This window comes from Stegodyphus dumicola, chromosome 10 (genome assembly GCF_044657685.1).
Source record: "Stegodyphus dumicola isolate Sdum_Otavi_A_Nest chromosome 10, ASM4465768v1".
Classification (NCBI taxonomy): Eukaryota; Metazoa; Arthropoda; class Arachnida; order Araneae; family Eresidae; genus Stegodyphus; species Stegodyphus dumicola.
In genome coordinates this window covers 163,137,939-163,164,049 of record NC_140777.1, presented here as the reverse complement: position 1 = coordinate 163,164,049, position 26,111 = coordinate 163,137,939, and the positions used below count along the sequence as shown (strand labels likewise).

General features: G+C 32.6%; 1 protein-coding gene across 2 annotated transcripts in view; it reads right to left on the bottom strand.

The window, feature by feature from the left end:
- The window catches only part of LOC118185249 (caskin-2-like), a 658,017-nt gene that overhangs the window by 119,819 nt on the left and 512,087 nt on the right, over window positions 1-26,111 (bottom strand). For both annotated transcript variants that reach the window (XM_085825792.1, XM_085825793.1), the window contains 5 exons: window positions 21,365-21,568; window positions 19,930-19,991; window positions 19,103-19,196; window positions 18,838-18,968; window positions 17,182-17,331 (listed from right to left, as the gene is read on the bottom strand). In XM_085825792.1, the coding sequence (XP_085681918.1) occupies window positions 17,182-17,331; window positions 18,838-18,968; window positions 19,103-19,196; window positions 19,930-19,991; window positions 21,365-21,568 (641 nt within the window). The remainder of the gene's footprint in view (window positions 1-17,181; window positions 17,332-18,837; window positions 18,969-19,102; window positions 19,197-19,929; window positions 19,992-21,364; window positions 21,569-26,111) is intronic.

The window sequence follows — 26,111 nt, the reverse complement described above, 5'->3', positions numbered from 1 at the left end:
ATTCTAAAGGACAATACAATAATCGACTGCGGCACGTGCGTCTTGTAATCATCCCTGTCGAAACAAGAGCACCAATCATGCCAAAGCAAACGCACGCGAGGTGCGGTTTGTGCGAATGAGCACTCGAGATGACAAAAACCACAGCTGTCCCAGCTCGACTTAACGTCGCAGCAGATGCGGAAGAAAGAGCCGCAACCCATCGAGGACGTCCAATAAATAAGCCCAGCAGCAATCGGAGGATGACTAAATTTGTGACCACTTGAGCAGAAACAGGTCCATTTAAATGCTTGCCTCTAAAGTGCACTCGAGACGGTCGAATTCGCTGAATGTCCATCCGCCAAAGGGCTCGTGGTGCTGACTGAAGAATCGACTCTTTTTAAATGGGATAAAACCCTTCCGTAAACAGCACAAAAGCATAACGGAAAATTGTAATATTCAGAGTATTTCGTCTGATTCGTGAAAACGACGATTTTCTACTGCATTCGAAACAAAAACTAGTTTTAGTCGAATCTCTCATAAATAGTAACCTTCTTCCCCTCCGAAATAGTATGTGCGTATACTCAAGATAATGAAAGAAGGGTGGGGGATAATATGTATCATTAGTATACATAAATACTTATCTTAGAAAAAGCGAAGAGAAAAATGTGTGCGCCACTGACGTAGTCAGCTGATCAATATTCACATTTAGAGATTGTTAAGTACTGCCATTCTTTTTGTTTTTTTAAATATTTGGGATGTAAACTAATGAAAATATCTGGATTTGCTTGGAATACCTTTAACTGTTGCAAAATTGTTACCACTTGGAGTGGCTAAAAAGGATTCAAATTTTTGGGTTCCCCCCCTTCTCTTGAGAAGTTTATTCATAAAATTTAGACGAACTCTTAACACACAAAAGTACTAACTGAGTAGCTGTAAACTCAGGAAAATACCCAAAACATTTAATTTAACTATTCTTTGTTTTGAAGCTGTGGATGGTATCAAAACAAAGCGATTTAAACTGGTCGATTTGTAAAGTGCAACGATTTGTAAAGCAACTTAAAATGGTATTCTAAACGTTATTTAAAATTGTGAATTTCAAGATTGTTCTAATACAATCAACAGGAAGTTATAGGCCTCATTGCTGTTATCTTATTTCATGATATGCATTTTGCGATCTGTTTAGATGTTTAGTTTTAAAGCTGGGAGTTGCTTATTTAGTTATTGTTTATTGTTATTTCTAGGTTAGCAATGATATCTTCTTGATTAATATGATTTAGAAAGGCAAACAGAAACAAAATGGGGAAGAAAAAAGGAGGGACGAAGAGGGAAAAAAATGCATGGACGCACTCAGGTGATTAACGTTTATGTTTACAAGTAATGTTTTTGAATATGAAAGTAATCAAAAACAATCTGAAAGAATCATTGGGAAGTAAAAAAAGTTGACTTCTCTGCGTGCGTTCGACGAGTTAACATCAATATTAGCACATCAAAATTATTCGGAACAGATCATAGGGAACTGAAAACAAGAGTTGAATGTTGGACAAGACAAAAACAGGTACATTTGGTAGGTCATTTTAACTTAAAGCATAATTTGATTCGTTACAGAATCAGGGGGTTAATAGTTCAAAATTAAGCAAAAGTTGATGGTTCCCCCCTCCAGATTATAACATAATTCTGAACATCAAACACTCTGGAGGATAAGTAAATAACATTAAATTATATCATCAACTTTTTAACTGTATTTTATTAATATGAAGTGAATACTGAATTTTTACGATATCAATATTAAGTAAATAACGCTTAATTACACGTTTATATCACTTTATACTCATTTGAAGACTGGATTATGGAACTAAGCATTAGAAGACTATGAGCCTTAGGGATGCCTACATGCAGGATTCTTAAACGCTTACTAACACATTTATGTTAACCACGAAATAATACTTTTGCATAAACGATTGGGGAAAAGTATGAAAACTCATGCAGCCAGCCTGCTCAAGTATCGAGAACCAAATCTAAGAACCACCTGTATTTCGCAGCTTCAGGTACTCGGATATTACTAGAAAACTCTTTCAACGAATGTTAATGATGTTGATTAACTTCACTTGTCATGGAAAAGCACTCCTTCAGAGAAATGCCTCCATGAATGACTTTGTAAGGTAAGAATACATGCTAGTCCAATGCCCAAACGAACTGCTAGTCTTCTTTCTGGATCCGATCTGACTCGCATCCAAGCAGCCAAAGCTTAAATTGCGCCTTAGTATGGCTCCAGTATTTCTCAATTTTTTAGATAAATAATAATAAATATGTTTTAAAACTCGGTCTGAATGCATGTCTGTCTTTCCCTGTGAAATAAACATTATGATCAGAGTTTAGACTTTTAAGAAATGAAAAGCCCCACCCACATGTTAAAGGCCTATTCTCCAGGAAGTGCAATGAATTTGAGACAGCGGGTACATTTTTCGTTCCCGAAACTACTAAAAGCGATCCCTTTGCTGGTGCACGTGCAAAAATTGCAATTTCCCACTCTAGAGCTCCTGCAGACTTTTTATACGATGTTAACCGAATACGGGATGTCATCTGTACAGAATTTTACTTTTGTTCTTACACCGTTTTCGGATCGGATTAGGGGGAATTTTTTTTCCCTGTTGCATTGTGCTTGATAGCTAGAATATATCTCTAGCACAGCGTGGTCAGGAAGTACTGGATTCTACTGTCTTTGTTTTCGAAGTTATCCTTCTATTATCTATTTAAATTTACTTCCACATTAGCACACTCTTTCTTCCTGACGCTTAAATCGCTTTACGTTTTCAATGGTGTGTTGGGAAAAGAACGGTTTTTCTTTCTAGCTTTCCTTGGAATCGTACACTATACCGCATATTTAGGGCTTAATTCAGCCGCGTACAGGCTCCACGTTTTCTTAGATTTTGAGTGAAAACGTAATTCTAGCCGAAGCCCAATTTAGATGATGTTCTTACTTGATTTTTTATTTATATCTCTAAATTTTATTGAATTTTAATTTAATTATTAATTAGTTAGTTAATTAGTCCAGCTTTTATGACGGCCATCCATAAGATTCGGCTTTTCTAATTCTAGAAATTAAGCTTCGCAGTCAGTCGGCTATTGAGCACGTTGTAACAAGAATTCTACTTCGCATTCAAATGTAACTAAATTTTTTGAAACAACAGAATTATAGGAATTAGTACTGGAGAAGGGAATTAAATTTAGCATTAAAAAAAAAAAAAAAAAAAAAAAAAAAAAAAAAAAAAAAAAAAGAGACAGACACTTTTTCTTCATTTAAAACACAAAAGGTTAATCTTCTAGGTTTCTCAGAAAAATATGCAGTTTTGAAGATCAACTTGACATACAGATTAAAATATTATAGATAAGGAAAAGAAGTAAACTTAACAATTGATCTGACTTAATTTTTTGACATAGACCACAGCTTAGTATACCTAGGATTGAAGACAAGTAAAACATACTTAATACTCAGTGAAATAAAGAATAATTGATTGTTATAATCGCACTAAAGACACAACGTCTCTTCATCTCAGACACGTTTTGTCAGCAGTTTGCGATGCAATTCGTTATAACGTGCAAGGTTAACTGCACCATTAACCATACACAATAAAATCAGCAAAGACAATGACTTCCCCTCTGCAGTCTGTAGGCAAAAACGAGGGGGGGGGTGAATAGCTAGCTTTTTTCCATTTGTAGTGAGTGACCCCTTCGCATTTCTGCTGCAAACAAAATTCCCAAGCATACACAATGGTTTCTCAGTGCGCACGCAAAATAACAAGAAAGAAGGACCTTAAAGAATGCGGAGAAAGCCCCCATCCGCCTTCTTCTCCCATAAGAAAGAGCAAAAGCTGAGTCCAGAACGAGAGCATCAAAGCGGTAAATGACGAAGTGGTTATGCGAAGGTGCCCTGTGGGAAACAAAAAGCAAGTTTTTTAGAGTGGTTTTTATTTAGAGTTTTTAAAGCAAAGTTTTTTTGATGGATGGTTTTTTTCTTGACGCGCGTCAGGTCTACCGGTGGGCCACGTATATGCACTACACGCTCCCTTTCTTCCATCGTTAGAACTTACGAGAACATTCTCGGCGTCTTCAAGGGCCGTCTGCGAAGCACGAATTCCAAGAACCTTGGTTTTATAGGAATCATAACAATCGTTGGAGGTATTTCTTAGACACGACAAGAGATAAACTCATAATTTAACATATTTTGACACACATTTGACTGCGAAGCTATTTTTGAAAAAAAGGAGTAAAGGTTATAACTCTTACGAAAGAAAAAAGAATGCCAATTATGCAAAACAGCTATTATTTGGAAGATTTAGATTTGAATTACAATCGCAGTGAAGTCAATGTCTTACCTACTTGGGCACTAATCTCTTTCGACAGACTGGAATACTAATAAGAGGTTATAAAGCATATAAAAGTCACATAAATGTTATACAAAAATATCAATGTCCTCCGGGAAAAAAAAAAAAAAAAAAAAAAAAAAAACTTAATTATTACGATGATTCATTCAGAAATTGATTTTGTCGAGGCAAATTATATGCAAATAAAATCCTTCTATTTTTAAAATCAAACGATAATCAATTTTATTGATTGACTCCTTCTTTTATTTCTTTCTTTGTTGGATCAGTCACTCACAGTAACACGAACAATGTTACAGAATAATTCAACAATTCACAGAATACAGGGATATCTGACATCTCATATTTCGCTGATTTCTTTTTTTTATAGGTTATCTTTTATACGTTATCTTTTATAGTTATCTTTTATACTCTCGAACGAAAGTACATTTTGCGTATTTATATGTTCATACAGGTAGTGGGAGAGAGGTTTAAATAAAGTTTTAAGGCACTTCACAATGCCGAAACTTTACATGATTCATAGTATTCATATTCCGCCATAATGTCTTTTAACTCCATTTTCAACTGCTAAGTCTTATGTTTCCTTTCATGGAAACCGGAACAGATGCTGAATCATAAAACACAATCAGATATTTTTTAGCCCCGAGGCTAATAGCGCAATACAAAAATAAACAGTAAGCACAATCAATAGTAACAACTATTAACTGTTTTTCCGTACCTCAGAATTTACTGCACTTTTTATCAAGATAATGAACTTTTATTTATGAATATTTTAAAAGCATAAAAATGCTTTTCTCATCAAATTACGATGACCTTTTTTATACTTTATTACTCCATGTCTTTTTAGGATTTAGTTTGGTAAGCCGCAAACAAAAAAGAGTAATGACATTTTTTTCTTCAATTACGTTCTATGTATTCTGTATTCAAAAATATCGAATTACAGATCATACAGTTTTGTTTAAAAATATACATTTCATTTATGATTCAGAATGAATTAAACATGCTCTCTCATGAATATGATTTACAAAATCAAATGTACATATCTTTACTCTTAAAATAATGAAGAATTTGTTTGTATGCATGTTTCTCGCATTCCGTAAAAACGGCAGCACGCAGAGCTACCAAATTTTTCAAACACGTAGTCCTCAACCCGAATAAATGCACCTTGAAGGCAGAATTTTAAATTTCGAATTCGTTTCTGATTTTTTTCATTTTTGTAAGAATTTAATGAATTTCTGATTAACCAGTGGCAATACTGCTCGAAATAAAACATACTTATCTTCGACGCTTGCCCTTCAGAGAAATAAAAATTTTTATTTTTCAATTTTAATCAATAAATTCAATGAAATGTATTGCCACTGCTTGAAATAAAATTCTTTTATCTTTCACACGCCAACGCGTTGCCTTTCTGTCAAGCGTAAAATCCTTAAGCTGAAATTTAACCTGTTACTGATTAACAAACCAAGCGATTTAAAAGCAGTAAACGCAGTTTTTAAGAATACTTTTTCTATATTTTAATTTGACTGATTTAAAGAAAAATGCATTTAAATCACGAAAAGCTTAATTGGAGCTATTAAATATTTCAGTCATTAAAATCATTATATTTTTTGGTACTTTTCCGTTTCGCCGACAAATCTCGCCAAGTAGATTTTATTGGCGACAACATACAGTATACACATAAAAAATGTTAACAAATGTTAGTTCAAGAATTGTTTATTTTGAAGGCATAAACATTTTAATAGCGTTTAAAATTTTGTAGCAAGCCAATAAATTTGTAAACGCATTAATTTAATAAGTTACTATGCTTTTAAGGTTCAACATCCTGATTCGCCGGTTCGTATCACGTGACCCCCAAGTGATCTCATCTCACGTTACCTACGCTACAAAATTCTCTCAGTAATTATTTACATTAATTTCAAGTTAAATTTTAGTTAAAAATACAAGTTTAAATGCAAGAATTATTTCAATTCGTAAGAATAGCTTACTCAGAAATGAAGTAAAACCGCAGTGCTTTACTTTGTTAGTGTATTCTCATTAGAATTGGTGAATTTAATCCTTGACTTCGCCTTTTCTATATTTTAGCCTTCGGGTGAACGGTGTGATTGCATCCTAATTGACTTAATTACCGCGAATAGCTTTAGGGACTAAAATTGAACTGTCTGGTAAAAATTCTATGTAATTATATGCTAGTAAAGAAACAATCAATCTGATAAGAAATGGCTGCGACTTGTTTTGAAAATGAGACGTAAAAGGTTACCAGCAAGGATATTCAGTTTGGCATCAGTTGTACCATTATTGGCGATTTTATCGCCTGCGCCGGCGAAACGGAAAAGTACCTATTTTTCCTTATCTTGATAACTATTTCAGGCGGATGGCCGCGCAATCAAAATAAATAGCTTCAGTAATTGAAAGCAGTAGCATTTATCTACAGTAGCTCACTGCTGAGCTCAATTTACATCTTCCTGTATTTACTCGCTTCTTTATGGACACAAATAACCCAAAGAATAAACCTTGAGGCCAACTTGCCCTCATTTAATCATAAAATAAAGAACACATCTAGTCTTTAGAATATAAGCAATTATTTGAATTTGGAATAGCAAGGTCGAGATATTTTCTCAATTTAGAAGGTAAAACCAGAAGGAAAAATTTCTTATGACAAATAAAAAGGAATGGATAACGTTAAGTCATCATCACATGATGTGGGCTAAGGAAATATTGATAAAAAATACGTATTTATGATAAGAATAAAAATTATAAAGTGAAGATACTTTGCTAACAAACAAAGTTGCAGCGCGTACAATGAAAAATCTGATTTTTTAAAGTAAAAACGGATCGCTGTGCACTTGGCGGAGAGCAATAGCGAAAAAATAAAATTGCATAAGAATTTTTTGAAAAGGGTGTTTTATTATTAATGTTTGTTGCATTTGTAATTATATTGATTTATTGCTCTTTTATGGTATTATTAGGGAGCCACCCATTTGCAAAATAACTGTTACCTTTTGAGTATTAGCTTGGCAAAAAAATCAGTCACAACCTCCTTGGCGACTTTTCGGACAGGGATAATCAGAAAATCTAAGCTCTTAACAGGAACAAATTTTATTTTATTTTTCTTTCTTACATTTTAGTATAGAAATATAATGCACTAATTTACCACTTGAACAGTCTTGTCTATAATTATACATACTTAAGAATACAGAAATAACATTCCAACAGCATTAAAGACGAAAAACAAAAATTTAGTTTTTAACTGTTAGTCAGTCTTTTATGAATGTACTCGATTAACGTAAACGACCTGACCTAAAATGTCTATCAGATAAATTAGAAATTCTCCATGCTTATGCAGACAAGCATTAGAGATTAAAACAGGATAATTTTGTTTGTGATAATAGGTGTGTATACATACTCTTTACGTTTTTATAATATTTTGGTTCAATAATATAACATCTGAGAGAGGAGACTTTCAATCGATAATTTGTTTTGAAAAATTTCATCATTCTCTTAAAGAGTGCTTAGACCTTATTTCTTTTCCCTTCTTTTCATCAGAGAAGACAGAGTAAAACTTTCCGCAAAAATTCTGAAAGAAAATTTCTCCAGAATTAGATTTCCCCATTTAGAAGATAATTGGATTCGCTAGACGGTAAAATGCGCGTCCGTTCTTATAATAAAAGGACTGCACCTTGAGCATCGTCGTAAAATACAGAACACACCCATCTAATGAATCTCCATGATTTTTATTTTGATTCTTATTAGACAAATTTAGGCAATATATTAAAGTCACTTTAATTACATTTTATTTTTTCCCTAGACAATAGAACTTCAAATATCCGAACTACTTAATACTGTATCCCATGCAGATATTCAGAAAATACGGATATTGAAGGGAAGGAGAAGGTAAGCTATATATGCATTTAACTGTACCTCAGGTTAAGGTACTTTTATTTTTTTTCGCTTTCTTTTTATGTAATTTAAAATATAAATTCGTATCAAGAGTTCAAAATACATTTTTTAGTTAAATCAAACAACGAAATCACTTTTTAATTGCTTAATATTGACTGTATTTATGAAAATAAAAAAAATTTCATTTCTTCATTGAGGCAGAACTCGGAACTATGCACATAATCTTGTTTTTTTATTTTTTCTAAAATTAAAAATCAAACTGATTTTTTTTATTTGCAAAAAAAAGCGCATAGCTGATTTACATTCAACTAAAATTAAATTAGTAGATAGTTTTAAAGACCTAAAACAAAATTTACAAATTAATCCGCATTATTTATTGCTTAAGCTTCTTTATGATTTCCATGAAACCCACAAATAAAATAAAACATAACTAAATTAATACCAACAATTAATTACTTCCAATAAAATAAAGGAAGTATTGTAATCGCGAAAATTTTTATTAAATATTTACCGCGAATATTATCATATTTCATTAAAAATAATCCATTATAACCGCTATGGAATACAATTTAATGACGTTATTGCGTGACACCTGTACGTAAGGACAGAATAAAGAACTCTTTTTCCCAAAATGGGTTGCAAAAAGGATTTAAAAAGGATTCAGAAGAGATTTTTTCGTGATGTCTGTATGTATGTAACTCGCATAACTAAAAAACGCGTAATCTCAGAACGTTTAAATTTTGTATACAGGACTGTTACAACATGCAGTTGTGCATCTCATATATATATATATATATATATATATACTATCGGTGCGGCCGATTGCAACCGAAAAGGGATATGCACAACTGCATGTATATATACCCATTCTGTTACTCAGCTCCGTGAACTCATGTTTTTTTATTATTCTTATATGTTTATAAATTGTCCATTTTTTGCTTTAAAAGAGTTGAATTATGTTGTTCTTATGTTCCGGTTTAAGTTTTTATGCCTTTCGTTAATCCGCATGCAATAGTTGTAGAATTATCAACAATTTAAAAGCTGTTTAAGTGCGACTTAGTCTAATACAGCAGCCATATTTGTTCGTCTTTGAAACTTAGCAAAATAGTGAATTAAGTCAATTTCTGCAACCTTCAGTGTATTTTTGCCGAATGGGACCAAATGTAAACTTTCAGTTTTGTGCACCGAAAAAGTCTGCCTTCTTGCCTGCTGGCCGAATTGCTTGTTTTTGCGGAGAAACTCTAATTTGAATCGTAAAAATTGGTTTTTTTAATTGTTTTAACTGCATTTGGTGTTATATTTTTTTAATTTTTCATAAAGCTATTTTAAGGTTTTATGTATTTTTTTCTTGTCGTGAAGTGAGAACTGAATTAATTGAATGAGAAATATATCTCTAATGGAATTCGATGAAATAAGTTTAAATGAAATGCAGAACGAAATGCGTATAATTTAATATTCCGTACAAGGAAGTCATGTGGTGTGCACATCAGATTTCTTTACTTTGTAAGAAAGAAGAAACAGCCTGGATAACAGCTATTTCGGATACCTGAAGTCCGACAATTGACATTTTGCTGTACTATCAAAACAATTATATTGTCATCTCTATATCTATTTTCTGACAAAATTTACATCTTGCTTAATATGAAATTTCTTCTTTGTACCACCAAAACGCCAAAGATCTTCCCCACTGAAGTTTGGTTTATTAGATTACGGCAAAGCACTCGAGGGCTTATCTACCTTAAGGAAGGGATGCCTTCGTGGAGAACTTTTTAAGGGAAACTAGCTCGTATATACGTTACACATAGGGAAAACCACGAAAACACCCATGCAGTCAGCCCGTTCGCGGGATTCGAACCTCGGACCGAACTACCAGTGTTCAGCGACGTTACCTCTTACCCACTGAAGACACGCATACAACAATTTTCAAAAGGTGTCTTATATCATCTAAAAACAAAGTGAAAACAAACCTATCTTAGTCACCTAAGAACTGAAGTCTGACAAATTAATCACGCTATTAAACGGAATTAGATGTTACCCCCTTACTATGTCGAGAAACAACACAATGAAATAATTCCATGAATAAAACTAAGCTCAAATATGATAATTTCAAATAAAGGCTAGCGATTTCTTTCGATACTCCTTTAACTTTTTTACATTACATGATCAATCCTGATGTCCCATTGCATTTCATGAATATATGATTGGATTACTATTCGGGAAATTTCCAGGCCATGATTCACCAGTCCCGAAATTTTCCCTATTCTTCAATGCACATTTCCCAACAATCTGTGCGATGCAGAGGAAGCATTTTTATGCTACCATAGCCGATGGTCATCCAATGCGGCCGCACCAGGTAGCAAAATTTAAAAGCGGCTAAATTTTGGAAACACCAAACAGCAAAACTGCGCCTGCCTTGGCTAACAGGAACACCGCGAAAGGAAGCATTGGTGTACAAAATATGATTTGGTTTGTTTTTTTATTTAATTAATAATAAGACTAACTACCTAAGGGAGGATGCCTTCGTGGAGGACTTTCTTAGGGGAACTAGTTCGTATACACGTAACACACGGGGAAAACCACGAAAACAACCATGCAGCCGGCCCGTTCGCGGGATTCGAACCTCGGGTCGAACTACCAATGTTCAGCGACTTTGCCGCTCCGCCGCTGGTGGGCCCTCAAAAGATGATTAGGTAGGCATTAGAGCTCAAAAGATAGAAATGACTGAACGAAAATTTCTCCATAAGAACACTGTGCCAAACATTTTCCTTATTGGTTTATTTTTCTGCATTCTAGTGTCAACAGTTCAACAACTAAATCAGAGCCTCCTTTCCTAGGCACACTATAACGTAAAAAGACATTCGATAGATTACCTGGCAACCTTTTTTCCAATTATTCAATGTCGGGTTTTGACGCTCACGTTTGCGTCGAGGTTATAAAGAAGTTACTGAAGTTTTGTTTTCAACTGTAGTATATTTAGATACAAAATACGTGTTATTTATTGCCATTAAAATTATGGTAACTTGTGCATCATTTTTCTTTTCATCAACTTTCACAAAAACAGTTTAGGTTCATTTTGAACAAGATGTAATTTGTCAACATGTTGTAGGTAACTTGCGAATCTCCTCTTCAAACCACGTTTTAATGACGTTATGCCTTTTCTTTTTCTTCTACAGCAATTCTATTTGAGAATTATTACTCATCTCCGTCATCTGATATCTAAAATCTGGCAAATTAATCACGTTACAGGCATGCTTCAATGGAATTAGACATTACCCCTTATTATGTTGAAAAACAACCAACACTGTGAAATAAATATTTCATAACTAAGCTCAAATATGATAATTTCAACTAAAGGCTAGCGATTTTATTCAGCATGCCTTTTAACTAACCACATATTCGCAGTTCGAAACCTGCAGTAAAAGATATCTTTACAAAGCATCCACCACCATCATTAAAATCAGTGGAACATCCATCACTGCTTTATCCGTGGCGTCATAATTGCTCAGGCTTCAAGAAAAACAATCCTCTTAAAAACGCGGCGAGTAGAGTGGACTTGAGCGCCAGCCACGCGAATGAAGTAACAGCCTGCGAAACACTTGACCCGACAGTGTTTAAACATATCCGCGTTTATGAAATTTCAAAAGAAGCGTGTGACTGCTGGCACGTAGGCAATTTATTTGTGGGAAGGGATTATTACGTAAATAGTCTGACAACGTAAGAATGGATAAAGATAAAAAAATAAAATAAACTGAAACTCGAATCTTTACGAGAGACAGAGATAAAAGCGAAGATGGAAATTCTTACTCCTTGAGTACTGACACACTTGAATAAGCATTTAACTTAAATAGCGAAAAACTAAAGATCAAAATGGTGGTTAATGAAAAATGCTTTCTTTCTAATATAATGGACATTAGCAGCTATCACATTTATTGATTTTAACGATTATTATTTATAATTTGCGTCTTTCCTACGACAAAAAGAAAAAAAAAAAAAAAGAGAGAGAGAGAGCGAATGGTAGGAATTGGATTGTACGGCTAGTTAGCGTTATTATTTATAACAACGTAGAACTGTGACATAAAATGATGGTAAATATAAGGTCATTCCCAAATAATATCGATTTATGAATCACATTTTGAGGAAATAAAAAATAAGTTAATTTCATTAACTACAATTAAATGGCAGAAAAACTGGTGCAAACGTCTAATATTAGGTAGGTCCTCCAAGGAAACGAACGATCACAGAACTACGACGAGGCATGGATTCTACGAATTTCTGGAAATATGCTGTAGACAAAGCATACCTCTACACTTCGGGTGTATTCCGAGGTCTTGCTTTCTTTGTTCGACAGTACATTGCACGGTATCCCAAATGCGTTCCTGTAAGGGAATGGCAAAAGTCCAAACTTATACAGATGCTCCTATAAGCTTAATGTGGCATTTGTCTGGAGGTGCATTGCCCTGCTGGAACAGATCAATTCATCAGCATGAATCCATGACAAGAAACGTGTACTTCTTTAGAAAGGATGCGCACATATCGCTAACCAAATATAAACGAAACTTTTACAGACATACCAAGGATCTCAATAATTTCCAGTTAAACAAACCCCGTACAATTACAGATCCTACATCAGCAGGTGCAATTATCTATTACCAGGTGGGTTCCACGGTTTCATGTGAATTAGCACCGTGCATGATTTTTTACACCTGCCAGTACAGTTCCAAACGCGGTTTTTCGACCATGCTACTGGTTTTCAGCTATTTAAGTGTCCAGTATCGATGTTACCGTGCCCAAACAAAAGCTAGTTCCGTACAGCCATCAATTGGATCCTGTAGAATCCGCCGCCCGCTCAGTCAGTATCCTGTAGAATATTCAGACACTAAATGGTGTTGTGGTTCCAACACTAAATTCCGATATTACCTGCCAAAGTACTGAATGCCTATCACGTGAAACGATTCCTGACAACCAATGATGGTCAAGTTCACCCAACCTCATTTTCAGGTCATACTTGTGTCGTAAATTGGAGGTTTTGTCGGAATTCTTGTATTCCGGCATATCTTTGCAATGATCGTCTACGAAAATCCGAACTTAATTTCTAACTCCGAAATTTAATGGTCACTTCACTAGCGCTAACAATGACAGCGCTTTGAAATCAGTCTAAATCATCGTCATTTTTTCTTTCTCACGCTGTATACAGCTTTAACAGGGATGCCTGTCACTTTATGTACACACTGGCGGACGCAACGAAATATGCAAATAAGTGGCGCTTCTATATACTTCGCGTTAGCTCCTCTGTATCAGTTTTTTTGGCACTTGGATGCAGTATATATTCCCCGCCTGAAGCAATAACATTCCGCCTGAAGGCTGTAATAGCTATGTCATTCCTAAAGAAATTAGCCAGCTTATTTCTAGGAAAAAATACTGATGGTCCGTTTTTCAAGTATTTCATGGGATGGCTTCTTTTCTATCAATGAAAATTTGCAACTTTTCACCAGAAATTAAACAGCTCATAAAAAGAGAATTTTTTTTCGCTTGAATGAAGAGCAGTACATATGTTCACACATTCCCTTCGGTTAGCGCAAATATGTTTATGTGGACCCCACCAGCCAAACTTAGATACGATTCAGGTTGCTACAGATAGAATAAACATTTGATGATGATATATTAACCTCTTCTGTTGACTCTTCTCTTCAATAGCTGCATATGGATTTCTTTCAATTGCAGTTTTCTTCATTATATAAAAAAAAAAAGTAGCTAGCGTCTTTCAAGCTAAAGTCGCCTTGCTGATATTTATCGAACCATCATTGCCACTTGAAAATACTCAAAACACCTTCACCATGTACTTCCTCCATATTTTTATAGTATTTTCTGAACTACTGCCTTTTTGATAAAGTATGATGTGTTTCATGAATTCTTCTGTGAGTGCTATTTTCATGAGCGGCTTATTAAAGTAACAGATTAGTAGCTGTTATATTTGCAAATCAGAATTTATCTGAATGAAGATGCCTTTACTCAGTGGTATTAACACATTCGTGAAAATCATCTTGTAAGGATTATGTTAATTTTATTAACAGTTAAATTTTAAGTTCCTTTCCTGTCAAATTTTTAACTTCAACTTACTACTTCCGGCCAGAACGTAGTTTTGGAATCTTGCTGAATATTTAATGTGGAGGAGCGGTATTTAAACCACGAAGTTACTTACTGAGTCAGAGAGAATCAGAGTTTCTGATTTACGCGCGTCTGCCTTTTTGGCCACTCTCTCTCTCAAAGCTGTTATTACGCTCGGCCGTATTCAGGCCCTTGCTAAGCTTCGAGAGTCAAATAAGTTAAGGGGGCAACTCGATTTGAACCTTGATAGCTTCGGCTATATTTCTTTAGTTAATCTTAGTTTTAGTTTAATTCTTAGTCTTTTAAGTTCAAGTGCAAGTGCAGACTTTGTTTGTACACTCCCAGGAGGAGTTTTGTTAAATCTTATTGGAATAATAAAGGATTAGTTACCCTTCTATCTTGTTGTTTCTTGTTACCGAACTTTAGCGATTATTTGCTTATCAGTTTTTAGATTCTTCACTTCCAACATTAACTTAGAATTACAAAGTGAGGAACTCTACAATCTGTTTGAATGTGTTAGAACATGTTTTAGTAAGTCCTGTCCGGAAAAGATATAATTTATGGGATTGGTAGTTGATTCTAACAGATTGTACGTTTAAATGGCATAAGTCCACTTAAATGCGCCTTTTTAAATTAATCTTAACTTTAGTGTATGTGCTAAATCAACATGCCAAAATAATAATGCACATCTCTGTGTTGAAAATTTTCACCACTATCATTCAGTGGAATTTTCATTCACCATCGTTTAAAAAACTCAAATTTGTTTAAAAAACTGATATTTGGTCAATTGTTAGCACTCACATATTTGCCAGAAGAAGTTATTTGAAGAGCAATAAATATAAAAAAAATGTGTATATCATATCTGTATTAAATTAACTGTAGAAAATATTGTTTTATTATAATAATTTGATAGGCCCTTTCATTGCTAAAATTTCAGAAAGCTCAAGTACTGGGAATAGCAGCTTGAAAAGCCAAATCCCACCAATCTCTGTATGAAAAGTTCTTCAATGCGGTAAACTAAGCATTATCATAAAATGCATAATTATCATATTTAGTGCAATACTGCAGTCAAAAAAAAAAAAAAAAAAAAAAAAAAAAAAAAAAAAAAAACCTCTCTCTCATCTGAAATGATATTTTAAGACAGTGCTGTCTTAATCAGACAAATTTATTATGTATGTTTGATGCATACTGTCTAAGTTTGATGTATACTCAGAAGAATTTTGTTTCCATACTTTATTAACTTCATTGAACTCTATTAATATCAATAACAAGTTTAATATGTACTGTAAATTTTGGAAATTTTATTTCCACACTCTATTAAAAAAGACTATGAAGCAACAATAACTAACTTATAGAGACAAGTCTAGCTGAAGCTAAGGTTGAAGGCAGAATGTCCGAAGAATTGAAAGCCCAAAATGTCATATTCCTCATTTAAGGTTGTTTGCTAGCCTGATCCTTAAACTACTGTTGAACTAAAATTGTAATACAGTGCAACATAATGATTTTATGAACATTCATTTAATGTATTGACTAAGCTATTGGAAACAATCATATTGACTGCTACTATAAACCAATCATACTGCTGATAGTTCACTATCAGGTACAGAAATCTTCATGTCAGAAAAAAATAAGAACTCAATCAAATGCATTACTATAAATCTATAGTCTTTTGCATCTACATTGTTTTAGATATTTCATAAACAAGTGAATACAGATGGTCTTAAATATCACTTTCAATACAGATGGTATATCAAAGAATACAATACAGCACTATACACTCGCTTTGTCCTTATGATTTTTCTTCTAAAGAATTTTTTTTAGGAATATAGCATGCAGTATTTACTTACACAGCATTAAAATATGTACCTATTTATATATTATTACATTTAGAAGGCTTCTGACAACATTAAGCTAGAACATTTAAATACAATGAGGAAATTATGAGTTACAATCACATTAGCTGCCATGACTGCTCATATAGAAAATTTGTTTTAGGAAAATTTTTTAGTAATTTCCTGACCAATGCATCTTAGATCACTTTAATATGAGTATTAAAAAGAAAATTTAAAGAAGCTACATTATCAAAATTCAATCATTTTTTTATAATGCTTATTAAATTAAGCAAAAGAGCAACCTTATGTTGGCACAGATTTTGACTGAGGCTCAAGAAAGCATTTTTAGTTTCCTTTGCCTATTTCTAACATTCTATATAATTAAAAAAATAAATATGCAAATGCAGAATTTAAAATATGGCAACTAAGCAACCAAAGACTGATGTAGAATTTAAATAAAATTCTATGGATTTTGAGGGCATAAAGCCTTCTTGCTCAGGAATGACAACTTTTTTCAATCCAGTACAATTCTTTTACTCTGAAGAAGACAGACCTATGTCTAATTGCTGTCAAAATCAATTCTACCCATTTCAATGAAGGTAATATTTTACAAATATTTAAGTTTGCTATATAATGTTAAAGTATTACATTTAAAAATTTTCTGACCACTGGAAATAGTATCATTACAAATTTTGCACTTGTATCTCAAATGCAAAATTTGAGGTCTTCTAACATACCACTAAATGGTGTTCTATCATGGCATGAATACATATTATCACTTTTACTTTATCTTTATTTTTTTTTCACTCTAATATTCAACAAAGCAAAAACAAAATGCAACAGACACTAAAAAAGAAATTGCAAATTAAAAAATATAGGAGTGTACCATATCTCATTACTTTTAATTCACTTTATCAGTCCTTGCAATGTTAAGCTGAAAAACAAATCAAACTGCAAAAAATGACCTTAAGAAAGTCTTCAGTACTTACAGGCAAGCCATGGAGGATCATTTCAGCAACATTGCTTCCCATTATCTGTAGATCATCACTAGAGACACTGGACGTAGAGCTATGGTAACTGTGTCTATGCACAGTGGTTTCAATGTGGATGTGTTTAGAATGAGATTTCTGAGAGACAACCTGGCATGATATAAAAACAAACGTTTCACATTAAGAGATAAATCGAAAAGCAAAGAATTATGTGTTTCTTTATAAATTTATCTTAGATAATAAAACTTGTAAAATTGTGTAACCTTTAGTGCAGAATTGTTAAAAAAACACACATGCTCCCCTCTTACATTACATTACAGGCAAATAAAAGCATTTTATACAATTCATTTATTTCAGTCAGTAAATGAATACATAACTTAATAACTAATTATTAAAAATCTTATTAAACACATAATTCTTAACTGACTTCACTAATTCAGTAATTGTGGTCAAGATATAAAACTTATTTCATGGTTAGGAATTATTATTATTTTTTTTAATGTAAAGCTCTTCATTTAACATTTATTGTCACTGAATAGTTTAAGGATTTATAAATGCTACAACAGCTCCATATAATTTGTACTTTTGAACTAATATTATTATACTGCAGGCTTTAAGTGTCAGCATTAAAATTAAGATAAACAATCTGGACTGCACATAGCAAACAGTTTGTTAATGTGTGAAGCTTATATTTCTGGACACAACCCATTTGTATATATACCATGCAGATATAAATAAAGTCTTAAAGGGTAATAGTCACTTTTTCACAACTTTACACATGGTTTTTACAAAGGAATGAAAATTGAGATGACACCTCTTAAATATTTAAATATAGTTAATTTCATCTGAAATATATTTATTTCTCATTGAGATAAGTTTTCATCTCTCAAATGTACTTATTTTCTTATTCAGACTGTGCTAACTTTAAATGTCTACTGGCATCATTACAAAACTTCCTGGTATTACACATTAGGCACAGGAAAAGAAGAGGGAAGAAGATTTACTCAGAGAAGAGAAGCATATTATAGGGAAAAGAAGGACTTGGAGATTTGATTGCAATACTATTTTTACCTACATTAATACTTCAAAAATAACAAAAAATTATTTGTTCATTTTTGTCCTTAGAATACTTAAGACACAATGTGCATCATTATTCTAAAATCAAATCTTAAGAAGTGCAACAGTTTATACACAGCTTTAACATGCTGAATTCTATTTCAAAATTCAGCATGTTAAAGAAGTCTATTTAACATGTTGAATTCTATTTCAGAGAAAGATTTTATTTAAAGTATCAGCTGCTACTAAATTTAGAAGTTTTAAATTTAAAGGTAGTTAAAAAGTTTCAGATTCAGCATAAGCATATAAGAACAGAGAATAGCATTTCATCACCCACCTTAAAATATATTGTATTTACACTAAAACATTCAAGCAGTTCTAAAAGAAATTCCAAAATATACCTAAAGGGAACTCTACAATCATATCCATATTCTGCAATACATTTCTACCCCCCAAACAAATGCACCAAAGAAGAAAAAACTTTTTTCAAATTTTACAAAAAAGATATCCTAACATGTGCATTACTTAAACACATAGCATTGATTTTTTGTTTCGCTAAAAAAACTTTTAGATTTTAACTGTTGGCAATGATTTATTCACCTTATCTGATCCTGAAGCTCTTCCACTGTCCACACTAGACATACTATGCCTAGATGATGTGCCACTAGCACTACTCCCACCTGGACTGGGACATACATCAATACCCTGGTCTTCTAACATAGCATGGCACACTAAAAAATTTGCAAATAAACATTATTTTACCAAGTCTTAATCAGTTAATAAAGTTGCAAAGATGTAAACTTTTTTTTGAAAATATAATAAAGCATTTTAGTAAGATGACTAAGTAGTATAGTAAGATGACTACCTGATGTAGATCCCAAAGGACCAGGTGGGTTATCAACAGGTGTTGAAGGCTGACTTCCAGGTTGAGCATGTACAATTACTTGAGTATACTGACTCTGCAAAAAGGAAAAGATTATTAAACATGTTTAATGATTTAAAAAACAAATTATGAAATTTGTAATGGTATTTACAGATTATATTAAAATGTTAACTTCACAGGAAGGAATAAAAACAAATGATAAACTTTTTTTTAAAATTAAAATTTAAAATACTGAAAACTAACATAAGTTACGCAGCATAAAATTAAGCACTTGTTATTTCTATACAAAAACTCAAAATAAAAAATAAAATAAATAAAAAAAAACCCTAAAAAATTTATCAAAAATGAAAAATTTGAGACAGTTTTTTTTAATTTAACTGGCAATAACTTTTCTGCTAAATTTATCAGAAAATATGTACTTCAGATTATGTTATTGTTTTCTATTGTACTTACTGAACACAGAAGCTCTCAATCAGGGAGGAAATTTTAAAGTTTCAGGGGAGGTAGGAATGAAAGCAGTTTATTTATTTACCAGTGAAGTATTTAATTTTACTACACTGCTTTTACTATTACTAACTAAACTACTTTTATTCAATTTTAAGTATTTATCAACATTTTCTGTGTTTTTTTTTCTTGTTTAATTTACAAAACACATTTAAAAAAATCTAAATTTAGATAAATGTATATCTATTTTTCACATTTTAGGAACAAAAAGGAGGATGTTTGTCTAACAATGGTGAAAGAGGTACATGGGGAAGAAAAGGTTGAGAGCCATTAAGTAGAGTTTATTAGAAAACACAAAAATTTACCTGCACATCTGGAAAACAGAAATGTGAAAGCTTTGTTGGAGAAGGCAATGTTCCAAATGCATCTGTGAAGATAAAATATTCAAGTTTTTTAATCAATACTGAAAAATACATATTCTACAGAATGACAAAATATGAAATATATCTCATATTTATAAAATGATATGTATCTACACAAAAATTTCAGAATGAATATTACATGGGATATAACTATATTTACTACTTGATCTAATTTATAATGAGAAGATATAATAAATTAGATAAAAAAATTGTGTGAAGTCATGCATATTTTTTAAAATTAGAAATGTTAATAAAACATTTCTATAGATATAATCTCACATTTAAAAACTACATAAAAAATTTTCAAATATTTATGAGCTTCAAATATCAGTAAAACTGAGAAAGTTTGTAAAAAATTTAATAATTATTAAAAAAATATCCATCAAAACAATAATAGAATTTAACTAGTTTAATATAAATGCAACAAGAAACTTAAAAATAAATACTTTACAGCATTTTTATTAGCAAAAATGTAAAAGTTTACTTATGAACCATTCATAATGTTTTTAACATAATGGTTCACTTATGAATCATTCGTAATTTTCTGAAAATTACTCGCCCCAATGGTATACACTTAATCTTAATATTCAGAGGCGCCCTTCATTCACTGGCAGAGAACACACAAATGTAAAATTCGAAATTAAGGGGGGGGGGAACCTAAGCTTGGCATAGATCGTTTTCACGGAAATTTCTTTGCCTTCCTTTTTTTTTTTTTTTTTTTTAAATTACATAAGCAAGGGGGGGGGACTCTGAAGAAAGTTCTTTGCTCCTGAAGAAGAGAAACCTGTGCTTGATTATCTTCAAAATCGATTAGTTATTCAAAATCCAAGCCAAATTATAGTTGCTTTTTGTCTAGTTTTAATTGATTAAATAAAATCGAAAACAAGCTGTTTAGCAAGATGTTTCGCAAACCTTTATAACTTATTTTGACCTTATTTGGTGATTTTATATTTTGTTTGGCGATTTTATTTGAGTTTTGAAAAAATTATACTGTAATATTTTTATCATATTAACCAAATTGTTGATCGCAGTAAGCGATGTATTTTCCATACATCGTTTTCACATACAAATGGAGGAAGTTTGGCAATTTGATGACAACATAAGAATGATAATTTTAACCGCGACCATATTAAGCGGCGTACAATTTTATATTAAAAAAATATATAAATACTTATTATATTCTGTTACTGGAAATGTCCATAAGCTTTTCATATCGGTAAAACCAAGAAAGTTTTTTTAAAAAATTGTAATAATTACACTATTATTCACTTAACACTTTCAGTTTAAGATAACGAAAAATTGTATTAATATCAAAACTTTCAGCTTTCTCCATTTGATATAAATTTGCAAAATTTTGAAATGTTCACTATGAACTTACCAGAATTAGGAGAATTAGGTGGAGGCGAAACGGGTTCATCTGTATTTAAGCTGCCACAGGAGTTTCTATCCACAGTTGCCTGGCTTCCATAACCACTTGAAAAACTTGACCCCGAATTTCTGTAAGACAGTTCAGGCACCACTGGAGGAGGAACCTTCTTCATGGTTCCACTCTTCAGGGTTCCTGTCCTCTGAACTCCACCAACTGCAAGATACAATAATTATTTATTAAAAACCTAAAACATACAATAATCTTGCGTAAAACTGTATCACAATTTTAGATGATACGTTATATATATAAAATAAGAAGCAATCTTATATTAGAAAAAATGAAGAGGAAAAAAAATGTGTGTGTCGTGGACTCACTCAACCAATCAATGTTTAGCAATGCTAAACAATGTTTTTACCCAAACCATTGTTCACAGTGAAATTTTGGTTAATTAACCATTTACTTTGTTAACTTTAATGCTTATCGTTGAAGTTTGAGTTATGTTGTAAAATATAATAATTGATTCATTTTCGCTTTATCTTATTAAATATTATTTATTTATCATTTAATCTTATTGCCAAGTCTCAAAATGCATTATACAACTTAAAAGTTGGATTTATTGTCTACCTTTTGATTCTCCCATTCTCATTCCCAAGCAATTCGTACCGTAGCGAGTTTCACGCGTTCGCTTATTCCATTTGTTAGAGAATCGGGAGCTTCTGCGATTATAAGAGCTCCCAATTCGTATGTTATTGTATGAGACAGTCAATGTTGGCAATGCAAAACAAATTGAATTTTTTTTAATGAAGCATTATTATTTTGAAGAAAGAGTTTATGTCTGCCCATTTCATTTCTTTTCGCATAATACAAACCGTCTACTTGTCATTTGTATTTTTTATGTTATAATTCTACCTCCCCCCCAAATGTTGGCTTTTCTTATACAGGAAAAAATAATAATAGCGTAGGCTCTCTTTTCGTTTAACAAAGATTTAAATGGTGTTTACATAGGGAGTTAACCAATAAAAATACGAGATAAAGAGAAGCATGAATTGTAGATGTTACGTAAATAATAATTATTCTCAAGTTGATGAACAACACAGATTTTACTTCCACATTCACAACGCGATAAATTTTGTGGAAAATATATGTATGGATAAAAAACAATATTTTTAGTATTTCCTTTTAAACAAAAAATAGGTTACACTTGAAAAATATTAAACAATAAAATATAAACAGTAATAATAAAATTACATAAAGAAACCCAGCCATTTAATAAATATATTTAAATATATGACTACGGAAAAAGACTGTTTCGGCTTAACAACCAAGAGATTGGAAAATAATCTGGAATTAACCGACCTAATTCTTCATTTCAAATTGAACTCATCTTAATCAGCAAAACTATAATGAGTCTTTCTGGGAAAGGATGGATACATAAATGCAATACAAAAATATACGGAACTTTTTAAAATTTTACTTTTTCATAAGATCATTATTGCTGTTGTTCCTCTCCATTTTAAGACGAAATACGAAATGGACATACGATAGATTCATTAAAATCTCACTACTAATCCAAGCAAATTCAGCATAGAAGAAACAAGTGGACCTTGTTTGGGAAAAGTTGGTTACAGAAATATACAATACGCAGAAAAATTCATTAGCTTTCGGGAGGGGGGACGAAAGCACGGATAAAATTGCCATCAATATTCAGGCAAGCTTCTGCTCTTAAATAAAATATGGGACAGGGGAAGAAAAAAAAAAACAAACCCGATAGTTGAGGAGGAATGGATTACATCTTCGCAGCAACATTATAACAAATCCTCAGGTCTGATGCTAACATATCAATTGCTGATGACCTCTTACTTTCATCGAATGATCAATGACAGGCAGTTATGGTTGTGGGGAAGGGGGGTCAAGAGGGTGAAGAGAAATGGCAAACGTGTTAGATCGATGCAGGTTTTAATGACGGCCCGCTATTATTGTTGTTTACTAATAATTACAATAATGACGAAAATAATAAGTTCGGCTCATTATCTTCGAACAGAAACTATCTGCACGGCGATTACGGGTACAGTTTTGTCTGGGAATGATGCGTTTGGAAAGGATAATGACGCCGTCGATTTATGTTAATGAGAACCTCCAATGAATCCCTGGAAAACTTTGCTTCACGTAAGAGTCTCAGAAAGAAATCGCGCAAGCACGAAAGAATGATTTTTGTTCCATTTCCAAAACTGTCAAGAACTGCTGCAAAGGCGATTCAGTATTTTACACAAATAATTTAAGCCGTCATCCATTTTCTCGCATTAAGTTGTCCAGACAGCATTAGAATTTACATTTTATTAAGTCCATGGAACCAGACACGGTAAATATCAAAAGAAAATGCAGAATAAATTATATCTCAATTTAAAATGTGTTTCGAAAATCACATGAAACATTCCAATTAGCAATTACAGACGTGCGTTATATTATTACTTACTAATCTGCTGTAATTTAGTGTTAGTTACGCCGGACAATTTTGTTTTTAAAACTGAATTTAAATCAACAACAGTTCTTTGACGTTTCATCTTCAGATTCAAAATAAAAATGGAAGAGGAGTTTCGAGGAAATCTAATCAATATTACGCATACAATCCTCTAGTTCTTTTTAATACACTCGTACAAATAAATCTATACATTATTTTAAAATTTCTTGCAAAAACCTTTTCTTCGCATTTTTGCATGTAGTATTTATTAACTTATAACTACGCTGTTAATTTTTTTTTTTTTAAATTTCAGATAATTCTGAATTCCTAGATTTTTTTCCCCATTGAAATAATTCTACGATTCAAGCAATATTATTAGAATTATCTTTGCTGAAAGTAAAATAGATTCCATAAGACTTAATAATAAATACACCAAATTAATCTACAAAGTTTATGTCACAAAATAAATGCGGCTTGTTATCTAAATATTAATTTAAAAAAAACTAATTTTAGATTAATTTCCAGCTTTTAAGTGATGCGAGTTCGTTACATTGAAACTGAAGTTTAAAGCATGCAAAACATTTTTGCTGATATTTGTGAATATTTATCCTACATCCAATTTTATATTTGATTTCTGGTTTTCATTTAAATGTAATCACAAACCGGGCTTATTCTGTACGGCGAAAGCATGAAAAAAGAATCTAATGCTACGAAAATCGTCGAATAGAAAATCAAATAATAAAGAAAAGGCTAGTGAAATACTTGCAGTCCTTAAAAGTAATAATTGTTTACACTGGGCTTTTTCTAGTTATACAAAATATTGCAGTTCCTTTTAGAAAATAAGAAGACGCAGAGTTCCATTTGATTACCTATCAAATATATCCGGGCTATCTGCTTAAGGGCAAGGATGGCATCGTGGAGGTCTTTCAAAGGGAAACACTCGCATTCACATTACACAAGAAGGAAACTAAGAAAATCAACCACGCAATCAGCCCGTTCCACCGTTTTCGAGCTCGGGTCGAATTGCCAGCATTCAGAGGTCGTAACCGCAACACCGCAGACGGGAAAAATCCGAGTAGCTGAAAATGTCAGACAAAAGCAGTATCACTTAATTCCAGAAGAATTTAACGACATCAACAAAGTAATAAACGGTATTCCAAAACCTTCTTTTATTACTTATATTTACAAAGAACTCTACTCAGGCAATGGATATAAATGGACTAGTATTCGCATATCGGAAAAAAAAAATTATAATACAATAACCACCCTAACGCGAATTCCTTCAAGGCGAGCACTCGGTTAACATCAACAAAATTTCAATGTAATATGATTTTATAGGACGTTTTATAAGTTAATGCAAATTTCGATTAGCTGAATAACTAACTATATATATATTTTAGCCCGTTTGCATCATTAGAATTTGTCATTTAACACGAACTCTGAACTTTTTTCTTTTTTCTTTCTTTTCTTGTTGTTTCTCTACTAAAACTGCGTTATGAAATGTTTCATCCCGTTTAATTGAAAACCTCTTGTGATACTGGGCAGGTGTACAGCCTGTATCACGCATGATCTGAACTTAACCAATGTAAAGGTTCACCCCCCCCCCAAATCAACAAGCGGTTTTTCAGCTTTTGTATCAAGGCATTATTGCAATTATGAAGCGATATTATCGCAAGCGACTTGTGAGAACTGCAATTCAGACTGCCGAAAAGAAGACGGAAATGACAACTTGTGTGTGCTTGATTCAATAAATCTATCGTCGCACCCTGAAAATCCGTGTCATCGCAACACATACAGAACTGTTTTATCAGAGCCTGGAGACATCAAAAGGCTAATCCTGTTGATGAGTTAGTTGGTGATAACTGATGAATGGAATACTCTACAAGACGTTGCAAACCCCGATGCTAGTTTTGAGGAGTTCGTCATGACGATAACTGCTGTTTTTCCTCCATTGGAATCTGATGTTCAAGAAGTTATGTATGAGGTGCAAGAAATGTCATTAGAAGAGAGCGGGGAGAACGGTATCATTCCACCCAACCTTCAGGAAGTCTTACACGCCTTGGACACTTCAGAACGTTTTGGTGCAATCTCCGAATTGACCGCTAGTTTTGAGAGAACGATGAGTACAGTTGGTCTAAAGTTAACAGGCATTTTTGTTCCCGTCTGGAACAGCTCCTTGTACAGAAATTTTTCCACAGAAAATGATCGGTGAATACATATTTTCAAGTCACAGTACAGTAATTAACGTAGTACTGTTGTATTTTCTATGACGACATACGTATTATATTATAGTTCTTA